Raw genomic sequence first — 18,645 nt, forward strand, 5'->3', positions numbered from 1 at the left:
CGCGCCAGCCAGTCGCCAACAATATGATATTGGAATATTAAAGGGAAAAAGTTATTAGTTGACTACTGGGTGGATTATTCGTCAGCTAAAGGTGCATGGTTAGGTTACCTAGTTGGGCAGGTTTGGTATGACCAAATTTGAGAATTCCGATAAGTGGCAAGGTTTAGACTTCAAAAATTTGCTTAACGTACGCTTGTACTGAATAAACAGAATGACCCTTTAACTTAAAACTTACGCACCGTAAAAATAACATACTTTTTTATTTCGAATTGAGTTAGGTTTCACTGTATTCACGAAGTCTATCGAGAGGAATACAGTAAAATACAGTGAAGTTATTTCCTTCGTATTTGGGTACCTAATACCGTTCCTCATTCACTGTAAATACCCGAAAACACACACAGAAACTGTAACTACAGCGGATGAAATAGATTTTTTATAGTAATGAAAAATATTCGAATATTCGAAATCCGAGCGAACGAATATTCGAATATCAAAACAGGTCGAATATTCGACAAATTCGAATATTAGAATATTCGAATTGCAAGCCCTAATTGTGAACCCGTTAGTTTATAATCTAACGTAGGTTAGGTTAGGTTACCGTCAGTTACTAGCGAGATTATAAACTGACGAGTGTTTACAATTTTACAGTGACATATATAAGGTTTTATTAAAACCAATGCCAAGTGCATATAAATAATCATAAAACTTCAATAATTAATTAGATTGTTATAACGATGAAAGGCACCTCCGAATAAGCTGTTCGGTTATTTCCGTCGATCCCCGAGCGTAGCCGACTGTAGCTATTCGCTACGCCGTAGCGGATGCCGTAGCGCGGCAGTCGCTCCGTGGCGCTCGTAGCGGTACTCCGTCAACTAGCTTAGAGGAAGAATATTTACGTTCAAATTTTGTAGTTCGCACAGCAATAACAAGTGGACTTTGTACTAGAATGTCTGTTTTGGACCTAGAGTAACTATGTTTGATTGCTCTAGTGTGTTTTCATAGGCACAGTGCTTGGATGATAATTTATCTACAGGTACGTGTATTAACTGTTTTTGACGTCCTTTAAATTTAGTTCATTTGAATTTTTATTTCCTTAATTAATTATATACTTTTTCTCGTATTTATTAAGGCTTTTTTTATTTAAAAAAACCTATTAAATATACATTTTTTGTTAAATAATTTTCTTTTGCCCGACTCTCTGAGGAAAAGAAACCATTTTTGACAATACTTCATTTTACTGTGTAGATACATAAATATTTTTATCGTTTGTACCATAAAAATGTATACATATTATGTAATATGACATTTAATAAGGCACTTATCATTACATGTTATTATAACTAAAAGTATTTGCATGTTTTTTATTAGATATCTGAGCTATTAAATAATTTTATATAATTGCATGAACACGATAAAAAGGTAACGACGTTTTTAAACGTGACTTATATTAGTAGTAATTAGGTGACATATCTTCCAAGTAGATAAGTACAGTCATGATCAGATATATCGAAGCGCACGAGATTCTCAAAGATACATGTTCAGGCTACCACAGAGACGTGTTGAGATATTTTTGAGCACCTTGACCGCTTTGATGTATCTGACGGCGACAATAGAATTACTAAATCCGAAAGAGTACAATATATGTACGTATACCGGTTTTTTCTCGTAAACGCCATCCTGGTATTCTGCCAGAAGCATGTTAGGATAAGACTAAAGTATTTTATACTGTAGCTATTTTTATCAGTAGCTCAGACCATATCTTGTTACTAGATCGCAAGACACTTGACTAAACAAGTTACATGTTATGGAAAAAAGCTTGTATTAAATATATAGCTGTCAGCATAACATTTGAAGCTATGTAAAGCCAGCACTCTAATGAGTACACTTGTTAGGAGGAAAAAAAAACACATTGCTAAATGTTCTTATTCCTCAATATTATTTTACGGAAGAAGTACCTATGTATAAAAATATTGTATATTTTTACCTGACGCTTTAGATGTTATTATGATGGCGTTGTTGAGGAGTAATTGGTTAATTACCTGAAATCACTCACGAGTGATTTCAGGTAATTATAGGGGGCAGGTAGGCAATTCATATAAATGTATTCATATTCATGTATTTCGTAAATGCACACAAAAAATTACACGTCAGAAACAGTTTGAAGGAAAAATACATTATCAATCAAAATGTATGGACAATAAATGTACGTATGTGTGTATGTATGTGTATAAATGTGTGTAGGTGTGTGTATGTATGTGATAGGGCGGAATGCTAGCTTCTATGTTATAAACCAAATGTCTCACTTAGAACATTTTGTTAGACAGGTATAGCTAACATGAAATAAAGAATGAGCCATTTTTCTTTTATCTTGCATACTAGTTATTAGTTATTAGTTAATATAACATAATATAACATTTATTTAACTACATTTCTATAATATAACCATAATATTTAGCAGACTAGCAACCATACCTACCATAAATACCAGTTTTATTTTTCAACAAATTTCGTCGTTACTAGGGTTTGCAATCCGAATCCGGAATGTATGAAATTATCCGGATCCGCAGATCTTCCCATACATTTCGGATCCGTCGTGCAAAGCCTAGTCGTTACGTATTCACAAGATTTTCAATAATTTGTTCATTTTTCTTAAGTCGAAACATGACGAGCAATCTAAATTGCTCGTCATGTTTCGCTCCATAATGGGAAGCTTCAACAGCAGCCACACGCGTTTGCGGAGGCTTTGACTTAAAAAGTAAATCGACAAAATAAAATAACGAACCTGCTCACATTATTTCACGGGAATTGGTCGAGAACTGGGACCTTTAAAAGAGAACAAAAAGACTAGTCATTAATTAAAAAGCGTAATTACCTTTCATTATATTACTTTCAATATACGATACGGGGCGGATATTAATCGTACAAGCACTTCACATAATTAATTAGATGTTTAAACGCGATACGTTCTCTAACGTCAAACGGTATAGTTATCTAGATTTATGTACATAGTTATACCTTCTAATGGAAATTGAGGTTGGTTAATTCATGAAAGTTTTGAAACAAGAGGTTTAAACTTAAATATTTATGTTTAAGTTGAAACCCCTTGCAAAAGCAGAACCCTTATTCATCCTTATTTGTCATGTTCGTTTGTCACTTTGCCCTTCTGTCTGTTTGTCAGCCATTTTGTTTGACTTAGCTACTCACACGTCATTCATTCGGCAATTATAGAACAATGGTAAGTTAATAATGTTTAGCTTGGTAGGTTATTATTATTGTATGTATGTTAGTTTGTAAGGTATGTATTTATGGGCCTTAGTTGCCTGACAATAAATGATATATTATTATTATATATAATGAAAATTTTAATGATATTTGAATATTTTGGATAGGTACACGTTTAAATATTATATAGCGTGGGCAGTTGATCCAACACAAACCCTTAATGTAAGGCCTGAGTGGACGCTCTTGTTGGGCGTGCAGCGGGGCGGGGCGTGCGGCGTGCATGTTAAACAAATGCAAGCGTATAGGAGCGGCCTTTGTGCACGCTGCTAACATCACTTGTGAGCCCGACGCCAAGCTGCACGCCCCGCCGAACGCTCCGCTCCGAGCGTCCACTCAAGCCTTACACTTACCAAATCAAAATGAGCAAAGCATCCTCTCAACTTTGCTACTCTGTCAAGGTAAACAAGCAAACCTAAACAAATATAATTAAGTTAGAGTGATTTTAAAGGGACGCCTTAAAATTTCATGCATAAATTTACAGCACATAATACTTATGCTACCTGTTAAACACACCAGAAATCTAAAATGGTACCAAAATTAAGATAGTAGCTATTAATAGGCAGAAGCAAACCGAACGCTGGATCGCGAGAGCTGTACTTTTTCCCCCTTTCGTTTTTGGTAGTAGGTCTAAATGTGTCAATTTCTTTATTAAATAAACCTTTAGACCACTGTTCCAATCGCTCTTAACCAACGGAGCTAGCGAAGCCTCCGCGCAACTCCTCCCTAAAGTGTGTCTGTGTAAACAAAGAGGAAGGATTTGAAAAATTCGCACGTTTCTGGTAGGCTTCGGTAGCTCAGTTGGTTAAGAGCGGTGTTCCAAAATTGTTATAATTTAAAGACTGATCATTATTTTGAAGGGTAAATTTGGCTTTAAGGACAATCAAAGCCACAAAAATACTTAACCGGCGCGGCGCCGTGAAAGCCGATGTGTAACAAAAAGTAGTTGTTATATTTTAGAAGGTTTTAGACCAGCGGTCCAGGCATTATTTTTCCCAAAAAACTCCGCCGTGCAATGCAATGCATAAAATCTTTTTATTTGCGTCCTCGGATTCTTAATTGGCAGAGTGGTACAGGGTTTGCCTTTTTATACCGCAACGTATACAAAACCATATCTGCAGGTTGTAAAAACATCTAAATCAAATATATTACTTTATTCTCCTAAAGGTTAAAGGTAATGACTAATTTACCAAATGGTTACATATCGCGCACCGCCGAATTAAAAAATAACTAAACGTATTTTATTAAATGAATTTAAAAAAGTAGTGTTCTGCTTTAGACTCATCAGCGTTAAGGGGCCCACTGATTATCAGTCCGCCGGACGATATCGGCCTGTCAGGTGTTCGGAGCTGTCAACTTTTTGTTCTAACTGACAGGCTGATGTCGTCCGGCGGACTGATAATCAGTGGGTCCCTTTAGGTACTGCTTCAGTATTGTGACACGCATTGTCAAATCATAAGTACTAGCCGCATTAAAACAATGGTTAAAATTGTTTGTAAGTTCACAGTTTTCTTTTAACATACATATTTACATATTACAAAGAAGTCTGACTATAAATATAAATATCTGAATATAAATATGTGCAAGTTAAGAACTCATTATGTGGTGCTGGTGCGATCACAATCTGTGTTTATTGATGTCGTAATTGCACAGAGTCCGCGCTGATTGCTCGCGTGCCTCGTTAGGCTCACGTTCCTGACCTCTAATAAGTATAACTGCGAGTAGGTATGAAGGAAAGGAAATGATACAATAGAAATATATTTGCTTTAATATCGTATTAAGTATATAGAAGTGTAATAGGTAGAAAGGAAGATAGTTGGCTAGTTAGGTAAAGTCTGCAGAAAGAGAAGAGTTGTGGAATGTATGGGGCCCAATACATTCCACGATTCTTCTCTTTCCGAACAGACTCTATAAAACAAACAATATAGTATTTTTTTAGTTATTGCAGAATGCTCAATATGTGACCATATTGAGCATTCTAGACTATAAAAAAAATAAGGAAAAAATCCAAGAGTTTCCAGTTTCGGAAAATCATAAATATCATATTTGATACAATGCCAATCCCTCGACAAACCAGTTACCTACTTTTTAGAAGAAAATTTTGGATTGTAATAAAAATAAAACATGTAGTGCAATAGAAATCATCATGCATTAAACGCAATCTAAAGCATCAGATGACTATTAAACCTGTAAAAATCAATTATATCCAAAAATACCTGATGACATGGAAGAAAAATTTGATCCCGTAAAGTTTCAAAAAACTCGTCAACCAAAAGTTGTGTAAAATAGGAAAAGTAAAGAAATAACTAAAAGTGAAAAAAAAAAAGTTTTTTTTTTACTTAGGGGGCATTTTTTGCCATAAACAAATTTTTCCGCGCTACGGGCTACGGCGTAGCAATAATGCTACAGCGTACGAATATACAGTTAAATAAACTCTAGTACTTAAAAAAAACTAATATACATATTGAATAATTGAATATGACATATTTGAAACATGTTTTGTAACCCCATAAACAGAGATGTACAAAATGGTTTTAAAAAAGCATTTAAATACAAAATGCAAAATACTTTTCAGATTTACTATTTCAAATGCAAAATACCAAATAGTTTTGCGTTTTGTATTTCAAATGCTAAATACAAAATAGGTATTTTCAAAATACTTTTTCAAAATGAAATACCTTTTGACCAAATCTCAGATATTTTTATTTATTTTAGGTACTTATTTATCATGAGAAATAGAGACACAATGCCGAGCCGCACAAAAACGTCTAATAACATGGCACCTTATGCATGACATTTTGGTCATATTTATCAGTAGGTACGCGTATCAATAATGTAAATCATGTTTACATTATCTAAATTATCTTGTTGTAGTACAGTACATAGCCGTTCCAGGTTCCAGTATTGTAGGGATAACAACAACACTTTAATATCATAAAAGTAGGTAATCAAATCAAATCAGTAACCACTTCACCAGCACCAGCAAACAATAAATCAGTGAAATCGAATCGTCGGCGTCAGCGGCGTTGCGTTTCATAGCCATAGATCATGTTCGTCGTTTTCGTTTGACATTGACACTAGTCAGACATAATAGCCGGTTTAGACTCTCGCGCGATCCACGAGATGAGCCGCGAGCCGCGCCACGAAACGCGAGTGTAAGCGGTGGGCTCGCGGCTCGTCTCGTGGCTCGCAAGCTCGTCGAGCTAATATAATTTAAACACTAACGGCACGGCATAAGGTTTATAACCGAATGACAAGCCGAACGCGAGTGCGTCGAGGCGAGCCACGAGCCGAGCCGCGAGCCGCAAGTCTAAACGACTATTGAGACCGTGCACGATGGCAGCGCCGCCTAGCGTTCGCAACGTGGTCGGCGCTGTCAAATAGCGAGCGCAACAAAATAAAGATTATTCCTTAAAAATATTTACTATAATGTACTTAACAATGTGCGGAATCTATTCGTATTTAATGTTAAATACACTTGGTTTTTGCTTTAGTGAAAACAGTAAGAATTATCTGTGTATTTTATATTATTCGGTCAATATCCTTCGTTGTTGTTTCGTTACAAATTCAATGAATAAACGCATGTTTCACTATGTTTTGATGACTCACTTAGTGATCCTTTTCCTGGGGATACGTACGATGCTTGCAATTATAAAAACTTTGACCTTTTTCACAGGTTTTAATCAACACATTTTATGTTAAAAATTTATGTTCTCCCGCTTAAGGCACAATGTCTGTTGTGACACTTGTGACAGACGACGGAGGGCCTACCGCGAACCACGTTCAACGTGTTGCCTCCCTGTCACACTTACGTACGAATTTACAAGTGCGACAGAGAGGAAACACGTCGAACGTGGTTCGCGGTAGACCCTCAGATAACCCTACGTGCCAAAAGTGTGCTTTTGACGGGCTTTAAATAACTAATATTACAATCACTTAATGTTGGTACACTGTATTAGCTATTTTATTAACATACAAGAAAAACTCTGTGTTGACATAGACTAGATAAAATGTTTAGCCATTACGTTGTTAAGCCTGGAATAGTACTATATGGTATAAAAAGCTAATATCTAGCTCGGCGTTGAAAATATATAAAATTTACTATTACGGTTTCGTCCAGTATTATTGCAGTTTACCACACAATAGCTATCGTGACCAATTTTTATCGTAAGTATGATTATAAAGCTAAAATAACTGAGAAGTATGGGAATTGACAGAAACACTGATACCAATCTTGTCATTATTGGCCACATCAAGCGCTGCGATCGTTTCGGCTTCCCCTACGGGTGCTTTGCACGGAGCGAATAAGGCGCGCACTCTGACTGGCATGGCTAGCAGTAGGCGCCTCTATCGGTCAAATTCGGCAATACAAGCGTCATTCGTTCATTTCATTTTGTTTGACTGGTAATGTTGGCTAAACTTAATCACAAAGTATTTTGAATTTTGAAATGAATGCAAAATGCAAAATACATCTCGAAAAGTATTTCAAATAAAATACAAAATGCTTTTTACTAAAAGGCATTTAAATGCAAAATACAAAATAGGTATTTTGCATTTTGTATTTGCATTTTAAATAGAAGTATTTCAAATAAATCGCATCTCTGCCCATAAATATATAAAAAAAACATGTAAACCTAATTTGACGACAAGTTGGCAATGTATTAAATGTAATACAATCCTTTTGTCATGTACATTTGTGAGTTCTTGGCAATGTATTAAATATAATACATAACAGTTTCATGTACAGATTCTGTGTATTAAATGTTTTAAAATTCGACCGCCATGGAAATATTTATGCACTAACAAATAGTTAATGCATCAAAATGTAGATTATGGAAAAATACATATAAGAAATAAGTGCAAAACTTCTAGTACGAAACGAAATCTGTTGTTTCAGCGGCGCCATGTTGATTATTACTAATTAATTTATAATGCCACTTGTCTCCGTTATTTTTTTCGTTGCTCGACATAATTATGGCAGAATTCTTTTGTTACGGAATAAAGTGAACCTGCTAGATTTTATAAAGTTCCATGTATCACGGGTGTTACAATGCCAAGATAAGGGCTAATCAAGTTAATGAACCGTAAAAGTCGTCTGTAAAGTACTATGTACAGTCTCAAGGTCTCAACCAGATACGATTCAATGCAACAAAGCTAACAGTAACGATAAAAATAAATATGAGTAAAAACTTACTACTTACACGTATGTTGACATTTTAGGAAATATGTTAGAATATATTATATATTATACAATACGAAAACAAATATCTACATTTTATTTAGTTAATATTAATGCCTGTAGGTATAGTGGTTGTAGTTATATTATTAAGCATATTATTTTATAAAGACCAGAACATTGTATACCAATGATATTTACATAAACTGCATAATTCTCGAAGGATAGGTCTGTACTATTTGTACAAACTGACAAATAAAGGAGAAAACGAAGTAGGCATAATCGCAAAATGTTGTAAGAATTTACCTTGGAAGGTAAAAAAAATCTGGAGGCAGTAGAATAGTAGGGACGTATCTCGTCTGCTGTAATTGGGTTTTTAACTGATATTGAAATTAAGCCAGGGTGTTGTGTACACGTCAAGCGCCTCCGAGGGGGCTGCGAGCAGCGTCTGTTTAGCGTCACGGGTAAACGCTTCGCATTGTTTACTTGAAATTCTGAATTTATTATTAGCTAACTAACTTGGCCAGGTAAATTCATTTGAAATTGTAACGCCTCAAAGGCCTTTTGACGCTATTCTAGCTTTCAACTCTAGGATAATGTATATAAAATCTAATTTACTGTGCAACCGCAACATCACATATCACATTCGTTCTTTCGTTGTCTGAATTTTTATTAAGAAAATATGTAGCGACGCCGTACAAAGAAAGAAAATGTTTCGAAAAATTTAATATACCAGAAAAAAATAGTCAAAGCCGGCTAATATCCTTAGATTTTATCCTTTACTTACTATTTATAGAACAAGAACTGATGGAATCATCAAAATATACAACTGATTCAAAGTCTTATATTAGGATTAGGTACCTACAGACCAGTACCTATCACACGAATAAAAAAGATCAATAAAAATAAAAATAAACTATTAGGACAATTCTGAAAAAAATTTAATTTGTTCTAATACTTCTAATAAAAAACATCAATATTCACAATTTAGAAGTTGGTTCCAAGAACTATCACAATATGTTAGCCAAAAATCAAGGAACTGGATCTAGTGACCCTGTTTGGCTTTTTTACTGACTAAGTATCAATTTAGATCGACTCATGCGGTCAAAGAACGTTCCAGTTTTAGGCGACAACATCATCTTATGTAGTGATAAGCTATAAGCTGTAGTTATATTATAAATGTTTGCACACATTTCCCAATTGTTATTGTTTATACACCCGTCATTTCACAAATTTTCTTGTTTATATCATATGTAAATGGGTTTACAATGATTGTGGTGAATCTTAGACAGTTGAAAATGATGTTTTACTTATTATATTGAAAATCTAAATATTTAACTACATGCATAAGAATTGGTAAATTGATTAATATAAGATGTACTTTCTTGTACGTAACTTACCTATAGGTGTTGAATTTCAGATAGACACCTACGTCTAGAGTTAAGACAAAGTTCATGCACAAGCTGCTTTGAAAAGGCTTATTGTTTGCAAATTATTCGAGGCACGGAACATAATAATTAATTAATGTATTATGTGTAGTAGGTAGTGGATCGCAAAACGCATATAAATGCACTAATGGGACAACATTCATGAAAAAATGAATGTTACCAAGTAGTAAGGTAGCAGGAGTACTCTTGCTAAGTAACCCAACACCGAAATGCGGACCCTTAAGCTCAACAAGCTTACTAGCTTACTACACCTGATACCAAAGAGAATGCAATAAAATTCCTCACAGACTGCTACATGTTAAACGCTTTATTTTCAACATTATTAGTATGGTTATAAAGCAGCAAATGCCCTGTGCTGTATTACAAAATGGCTAGAATAACGTTGAGATCTTAATGTTAAAAGTAGCAACCTTTCGGTTATCTGGTTTCCTTTATTAGGCATTAACGGTGCTCGTCTTATTATTTCTTACATAATTATTATTTTTCAGCATCTGATCTGTCAGTGTCATAAGTGACGTTTTTGGTTGAAAAAATGTCACTCTTGACACTGACTGATGTACCGTATCGCTGTGACATCTTATAAGCATTGTTCGAATCGGGCCGGGACTACACACAGGACTTGTTCGTGATTTATTTTACACGGTTTGTAGACTTTCCTTCCGAAAGTTATTACCTACTTAGAAGAGGATTATATCTTCTAGTGTAGCCTTAACCTTAATAATAGGTACATTTAAATTCTAAGAATGCTGTGGATGGCGGCCTTGCGGGATTTCTATATTTCCAACTCCCACCCGGCCACTCTTAACCCAAACTGATTTGATCCTATTATTATACTTTTAGTTTTCCTTAATGTTACGGAAGGCCGCCATCTGCTTCGAAGGGATCGAAATTATGTTCGCTAAATGATCACTTTGCCCCGATGGTTGAAAGTGAATTTATTGCGGGAATACTTATAAGTTATAGAATAAGTAGGTAATAAAGAATTTTGTTAATAATGGTATAAATGTTTTTAGGTATTACTTTTAAATGTTTAAAATTAAATACCCGTAGCCTTAGATTCCAATTTTTTTGTACCTCCTTCTTGGCTTGTAAGATGCCTGGTTAATTTGTTACATGAAAAGCTTAGTAAATATATTGTGTAGATATTAGCTAGTATGTACATGTGTTGCTCATATCTAAATATGTGTAGCTGTTTATCAAGTCATATTCTTTAAATGTTAATACAGAATATTGCAAAGAAGTAATATAATACAAACAATAAATACATACAATTATTATTTAAATCCATTTTAGACCTATGAAAGAAAAGGCAGTTGAAACGAGTTGTATTCATTCTGAAATACTTCCTTTACTGGCTTCAAAAGATAATTATTAAAAAAATATTTAGTCGTATAAAACTTATTAAAACATTATATTTTATAAGTTAGTTTAATAAAAATGCCAAGTAATGCAGTGGCCATTAATCTCTGTTGTCAGAGCCACGTGTCGGGCATTGTCTGGGGCTCTGTGTGGGACACTGTTGTGAGACAAGAGAATTTCAGTAAGAAATTTGAATAATAAGGGTTGTTCTTCCATAAAATACAATGAATGCTTTTACTTTTAATACCTTTTAGGCGTATATAAGTCGGTAAAGCTATTTAGTTGAGATGTTTAGCTTTATAATAAGTTATTACCTATTAATCAAAATCCGATTCTAACCGTATTATTATATTTTTATTTTTGTACCACTGAAAATTCACAACACGGTGAAGACCAAACATAATCTTGCCAGGCTATATATTTATTTGCCGTTATTGTGTCCGTTGCGTTAATAAAATTAAATGGACGCAAGTTCCCTGGGGAGATGTGTGCACTTGTAAAAACAGATACTTAGTTGATACATAATAGTAAATGTTGCACAAATAGATGATTGGACAGGACGGATGTTGAACTATAATTCAATATTTATTGAAAGAATTCCGCAATGACACGTTTCTTCCTGGCCTTGTCACGTCGTGGAAACTTTGCGAGATAAAATATTAGCTGAGGCCGAGAAGAAATAAAGAAATAGAATTCCTACCATTACAGAGTTGGCATTGAGCTATTATATACTGAAACACGTGCCTTGAATTATTTATACGTTATTATACGTTTACCCTACAAAAACAGAGTCGGCAAAACACGTAAACATCATACAGTTCAACATAAAAAAAAATAAGATCAAATTATTTTATTATCCGTGTCAGTATCAATATTTCTGACATAAGTGCTGACCTGTGTCGCTCGATAGCGCTATCCTGTCATCCCGTCACTTAGCGAGTAATCGCCTCAGATAAGACCGTGTAAGTATGACGCTTAGTGCTCGTAACAACCCCGTGTAGTCGCAGTTCTTTCTGATACTGATTCGCCTAGAACGTGTCATTGGTAAACAATGATAATAAACGGAGTTGATGAAATAATAGCTTAACAATTTTATTGCTCGACGAGTCAGCTGTCGATGCGCCGGGTCACTAGCGTAACTTCCGAGCATAAATATTCGATATTAGGGGTCTCACTCTTTAGGACTAAGAAGAAGAAATCGGCTGAATATTTCTCAACATAACAAGAAAATAAGTAGTTGAAGTGTATGAAATGTCAACGAAACTAACAGGGGATTTTACCTTATTTGCGGGATCCAGTGATCAGTAAAGGCAAACAATTGAAAGTCTTTAGCATTATGTGTAAGTCGTATTAACCTAGCGGATACCATAATATTTATATATCAAAACAAAGTGTCGGTAGTTCGCAAACCTGCACAACTGCTACACTGTTGATGTAATTCTCGCCAGTTTTGCTGCAACCTAAGGGCTCATTTAGACGACGCGCAAACGAGTATACGATTTTAGTTACATTGCGGACCATTAAGGTTACATCAATTCAGCCGACCGATCATATGACGTAATGTAATGAAACTAGGGTAGGGTATAGTTTTTTTATTATTATTTAGTGTTGCCAACAATATTCAAATAATAGAAAATTCAATCCTTTCTTTCCGAGATCGCTGTGCTACAACAATATCGTAGTCAGCAAATAATCGAAAATGCCGAGTGCGGTGGACCGAGATAACGGCCGAACGTTCCATTATAAATATTTTGCAGCCACTGCAATTCGTACGCTGCAATTTTTTATTGAGTGTTTGCATGTCCGACTACCCATCGTTAGTAAAATCAACTTTGTTGTTAACTTTTACTTTAAGATGTCTTTTTTCTACAACAGTTGAAATGTTATATATATAGAGACATCTCTTTTTCTTCAAATATCAGAGAATAATAAATAAATAAATATTTGACCTAGACTACCTAGGCCTAAACTTAACAAAGCTTGTACTATAGGTACTAGGTCAATATACACATACTTATATAGATAACTACATGCTTAAATACATAGATAACATCAATAACTCAGGAACTAATAGTTGTGATAAACACGCAAATAAATGCCCTTACCGGGATTCGAACCCAGTCCGTTAATGACATTGATGTTCTCTGTACCTATACAAATATACACCTTATCTTTCTCATGGGGTAGCCTTGTCAGTTCTATTCATGTTGTAAGCTTTAAAATATTGAATGACGAGTGACGACTAATACATAATTATGATGTTCTACATCAATTTATTCAAACAGCAAATTTTATTGTCCACAGATTACGACAACATGGTAACAACACGAAAGAGTCTTCTTATGACTATGACTGCGAAAAAGTAAGAGTCAAATTGAGGATGGAGTATAAATGGACGTGCGTGTTTGCAGCGGTGCTGCAAATAATTGGAGCAGTAAGACCGACGTGTCCGAGCGACCCCAACTGCGTTTGCGGCGGCACGCTCGCCATCGAACTCAATTGCAATGTCGATGGTGAGTGCATTTGGATAGAACGCTTAAAACACTTTTCTATGCCTTTGAATGACTATGAATGTGGGTAAATTGAATGACGATTGATGTTTCGAAAGCTTTCTAGTGCGTTTTTTCCACCTAACCTTAGGTATGTTTGAACTATTTATGCAAAAAGCATTCATTTTTCATTTTCTTTCAGGTCGGACGGTCACAATTAATTTATTACCGGATATATATATCAACATCAAATGTGAGAATGCATCTTCTATCGACTACAGCAAGTTGCCAAGATGTGCTAATCCACAAAGCTCTTTCAAATCTGTCAGTTTCAAAGATTGCCCATTACCGGTCACGTCATTTAAAGACGTTTTAACGAGTATGGGTGTTTCAAAAACTATGGCATTAATATTCCAAAATACTAAAAACTTATCCGGTTTCTTTGATAGAAAGCACTTTGCAGGATTACAAGATTTGACGAAACTGTTACTGTCGATAAATGGGAACACACAACTTCCCGATAATCTGTTCATGGATATTAACAATTTAACTTGGCTAAATATCAGATCAAACAGCATTTACCTATCGGAGAATCTACTTAAGCCGCTTGAGAGGTTGGAAACCCTGGAAATAAGCCATAACCATCTGACAAATATATCATCAAATATGTTTTCCCACTTGTCTTTTCTGAGAAAACTTTCCTTGTGGCAGAGTAATGTCACGTGGTTTTCAAAAGACTTTTTTACTGGAGTTAACGTCCTAGAAGAGCTCGATCTCAGTTCTAATGGTTTAAATGAACTGCCGGCTTCGATTTTCAAACCGCTGAGGAAACTCAAAAAGTTAACGTTGTTCTCAAACAAGTTTTCGTCTCTTCCTCGAAACCTTTTCAAAGGCAACAGGGAGTTAGAAACAGTCATTATTCTCAACAACGACGTGACACTGAAAGAGTTGCCAAGATATTTGTTTGGGAGTTTAACCAATTTAAAACAAGTGTACATTCAGAGATGTGGTTTAATGACTGTACCATACGATTTGTTTGTTGATTCTCCCAATATTACGAATATTTCATTAGCATACAACAGTCTCAACGCATTGCCTGAAGCTATCTTCAATGACCAGATTAATCTACTCGAGTTAGATTTGAGCCACAATAATCTAAAGGACTTGGAACCGAAACTATTCTCGTCTCTGGTACGATTGGAATCGCTTAACTTGAATTATAATAATTTGGTGGAAATTTCTAGGTAAGGAAAATTTAATTTCGCATTGTGTATTTTTAGCTGCTTTTACTTATATTTTTAATTTATTTTAGCAGAAACTCTTTGTCACGCTCATTATCGTTTGAGTTTTACGTTTGAGTTCGTAAATATCTACCAGTAAGTTGTATAGGTACCTAACGTAATGTGCGAATGAAAGTAGTTTATGAAATTTTTGAACATCTGTACCTATAAGGTTGGGAAATTCTGAGTACCTAGCAATAACACACGTGGCAAAGAATATAAGTATTGACTAAATGTAACAATTTGCAATATTTTTATTTACGTTACACATGTCATTATATTTTAAATTAAAACTTTAAATTATTGTAACATTTTAATATTCTTAATAAAAGTAACCTCTTTATTTATTTCAGCTCAACGTTCTCGTCATTGTTAAGTCTTATTTATTTAAGCGTCGAACACAATAATCTGAAAACCGTTTCCTCATATTTATTCAGCAACAACAAACAGAGAATGTACATATCCCTTGCATATAATAATTTAAATTTTGAATACAATGGGCTGGACAATAATACACGGCCCGCGGAATCTGTCCTCTTATCCCCTTTCAGTAACACATACAATTTAAGGGTGTTAAACCTAAGTCATAATGAATTTAAAAACACTTTCATCGATTGGTTTAGAAACGGACACGAAACATTAGATATACGGTATAATGATATATCGTTATTAATGGTAAGTCATTAATGTTTATGAATTACTTAAAGTTAACTATTAAGTTTTTTTTTAATATACGTCATGTTTTTAACTTGGTTTCAGGGTAAAATGGTCAATCCCATAGAAAAAAGACGTCTAAATCAAGATAATTCATACCATCACGTTTTAATTGCCAATAATCCAATAAACTGTGATTGCCACACCTGGAACCTCATGAAAGATATGCAAACCCGACATTTTAAAGTGAGATTTCTTTATTTTAGTTCTGGCCATGTTGAAACTTGATAGCTGTGGATTCGAAAGACCCCTACAAAAGACAATTTTGATTACGGATTCATATTAATTAATTGTCTACGTGGCGCTGGGAAATCTCTTTAAATAGGAATTTCGCGCTTTTCGCAGTGTTAATTAATTTGATAATTTTCTTTTTTTTTATTGCAGTGGGACGATATGGCTGCTTTGCGATGTTCACGTTGGAGCAAAGTGTGCCAGAAAGATGAAGAAGTGTTCCTTTACGTGGTGTGTGCTGCTGTCGCATTTGTATTAATAGCTGCAACAATAGGTTTTTACTTATACCGTAGAAGACTATACTATGTTACAAAAACAAGTATTCGCAAAGCATTGGATTCTACTGTTCCAAAACCGAGACACCTACATTTAACGATAAAATGTGCCGAAGAAGATAGCGAATTTGTTAAAACAAATATTTTACCAGTTCTGAATACGTATCAAAATGTTACTACAGAAATTGTTTATTCCAACCACAGTAAAGAGGCATACACTGAAAAATACATCACAGGCGATGCAAAAGAAAAACGCATAACTCTCGTCGTGTTTTCACCAAACTACTTGACATCTGCTTATCGCGATGTGAATATAAAGAAAATTCGTGGCGAAATATTAAAGGCACGGAACACCATTTATGTATTCGTTGATGTCGGTCCGGACAATTCAATATACGCATTTCTAAAGGAGCAGAGAGATTACCGTACTTCGATTTTATGGAGTGATTCGAAATTTTGGCAAAATTTGTTAGTGTTAGTGAAATATAATAAACGGAGTAAACATGCTGCTCGTGAACGCATTGCCAGCTCTGAAAATGCTGATATTACTCGACTTGGATGTCCCCACTTGTACGCAATCGACACAGTTGCTCACAGTCAAGTTTAGTTGATTCTTTTTTATTTAGTGAGGTAAAGACTGATCTCCGTCATGTTAAAAACCATTCTCATAATTTTATTTCCATTGAAGTCATTGTAGATTCATAGTTATAAAGTACGACGCGTATTGGTATAGTTAGAATTCAAATTAAATTATAAATAATGTTTAAGTTGGACTTATTGTGAAAATGCATGTGAAGTAATTTTTTACGAAGATATTTTATCTTGTAAAAATTTAGATTAAGGATGATTGTTGAATAACCTGTGTAAGTAGGTAAACCTACTATTTGTTAGACTTATTATGCTTGAACTTCAAAGAAGTGGATCAACACGATACGATCCTTCAAGACGTAAAGTCCTGTTTCGTTAAATGGTAAGCATACATTCCGTGAAAAATATTCATTACATATTAAGTTTCGAGGAAAATGTATATTGCTAAGAACTGTCAACTACAGTTTGTATTTAATTAAAAAGTAAAAGTTATTGAATTATTTCATTATAGGGATACCTAACATGTAAAGTTTCTCATGACTAGGAGAATAGTGGTAAGTATGATAAAGCCAGGTGTTAAGAAGGCCCTTGCAATTATTTCGAAGTTTCTCAACAAATTTAAGTATACCTACTCGTATCACTCGTATGGTATTACGGTGCCTGAATTGATAGTTATTACTATAAAAGTTAGGAGCGGGAAATAAATACCATAAGAACCTTTAAAAGCTCCTAACTTTTATGATGTAATTAAAAATTTGATAAAAGTTAAACTTAAGGGCATAGTGGTAATAACATAAAAATGCCTAAAAATATTTTCTATAATGTTAATATCCAGTTCTTTGGTACAAAAACTTTGATACCGATTGAAACAGAAAATTGTTACTACACCAACGCAAGCACAACACTAACTGTAAAACATTAAAAATCTAATCCAAATAAACGCTACCATTGTACCTACATTAGAAGGATACATCTCAAATGACTTTGCCACTATTGTTGATAAAATGCAACTTTCTCATCCGTTTTTGAAGAATATGGAGAGCATATTTACTAGCTGGTGTGGTGAATAAACCTTAATCATCTTTACGTACGTGATAAATCTCAAATTTCGTGACTAAAAGGTGTCAAATGTGGACAATATTAATTATGGCAGTAATAATTACTGCACCCACGCTGCCCTGCTATATCTTGAAATATACGGTAATTAACTGTCGTCGTATTTAATGGTGGCATGGTGGGTTACCACGTGTTTTGAAAAATGAAATATCGGCTTATATAGCTTAAAGTAAGCATAAGCATAATATGTTATATGGTAAATACCTAAATGCAATGAATTATTAGGTATTATCACGGAGGAGAAGTAGAAAACAATTTATTGACCTACGTTGATGGAAACAGAAGAACAAAGTACCTAATATTTTAGTTTATCATGACGAAACAAATCGATCAGCGCGTTCGATTTTCGAATTAGGTCAGCCAGGTTGACAGCAAATTAAGACGTGTAATTGGATCGCTCTGAACCGTTATTGTACGCACATTTTAATTAATTTCAGCATACACTAAATACATGCACCTGTAATGAAGGAAATAAAGATTTTGTTTAATTTTTTGAAGTGAAAACTTCTTTAGCGGCGCTGGGCATTTTTTGAGGTGGGGGAAAAATTATAAACTTCGAGACAGCGTAAGGCGATCACGTGGCCGTAAGGGGCGTAAGGCGATCAAGTGACCGTAAGCCCCGTAAGGTGGCCACTCATAATTTAAATGGCATTTAAATCAATAAAGAAAAACTAATGTTATTTGACATTT

The 18,645-nt window shown here is 34.6% G+C and overlaps 1 protein-coding gene across 1 annotated transcript; it reads left to right on the plus strand.

Moving 5' to 3' along the window:
* The first annotated feature begins 832 nt into the window (after positions 1-832).
* On the plus strand, positions 833-17,331 carry LOC134657548 (protein toll-like). Its single transcript, XM_063513127.1, has 6 exons — positions 833-1,033; positions 13,567-13,775; positions 13,954-14,995; positions 15,385-15,706; positions 15,791-15,931; positions 16,130-17,331. Exons 2-6 carry the CDS (start codon positions 13,643-13,645, stop codon positions 16,856-16,858), a joined length of 2,367 nt encoding a protein of 788 aa, XP_063369197.1. The 5' UTR covers positions 833-1,033; positions 13,567-13,642; the 3' UTR covers positions 16,859-17,331.
* Positions 17,332-18,645: the final 1,314 nt, after the last annotated feature.

This window comes from Cydia amplana, chromosome 2 (assembly GCF_948474715.1).
Source record: "Cydia amplana chromosome 2, ilCydAmpl1.1, whole genome shotgun sequence".
Taxonomy (NCBI): domain Eukaryota; kingdom Metazoa; phylum Arthropoda; class Insecta; order Lepidoptera; family Tortricidae; genus Cydia; species Cydia amplana.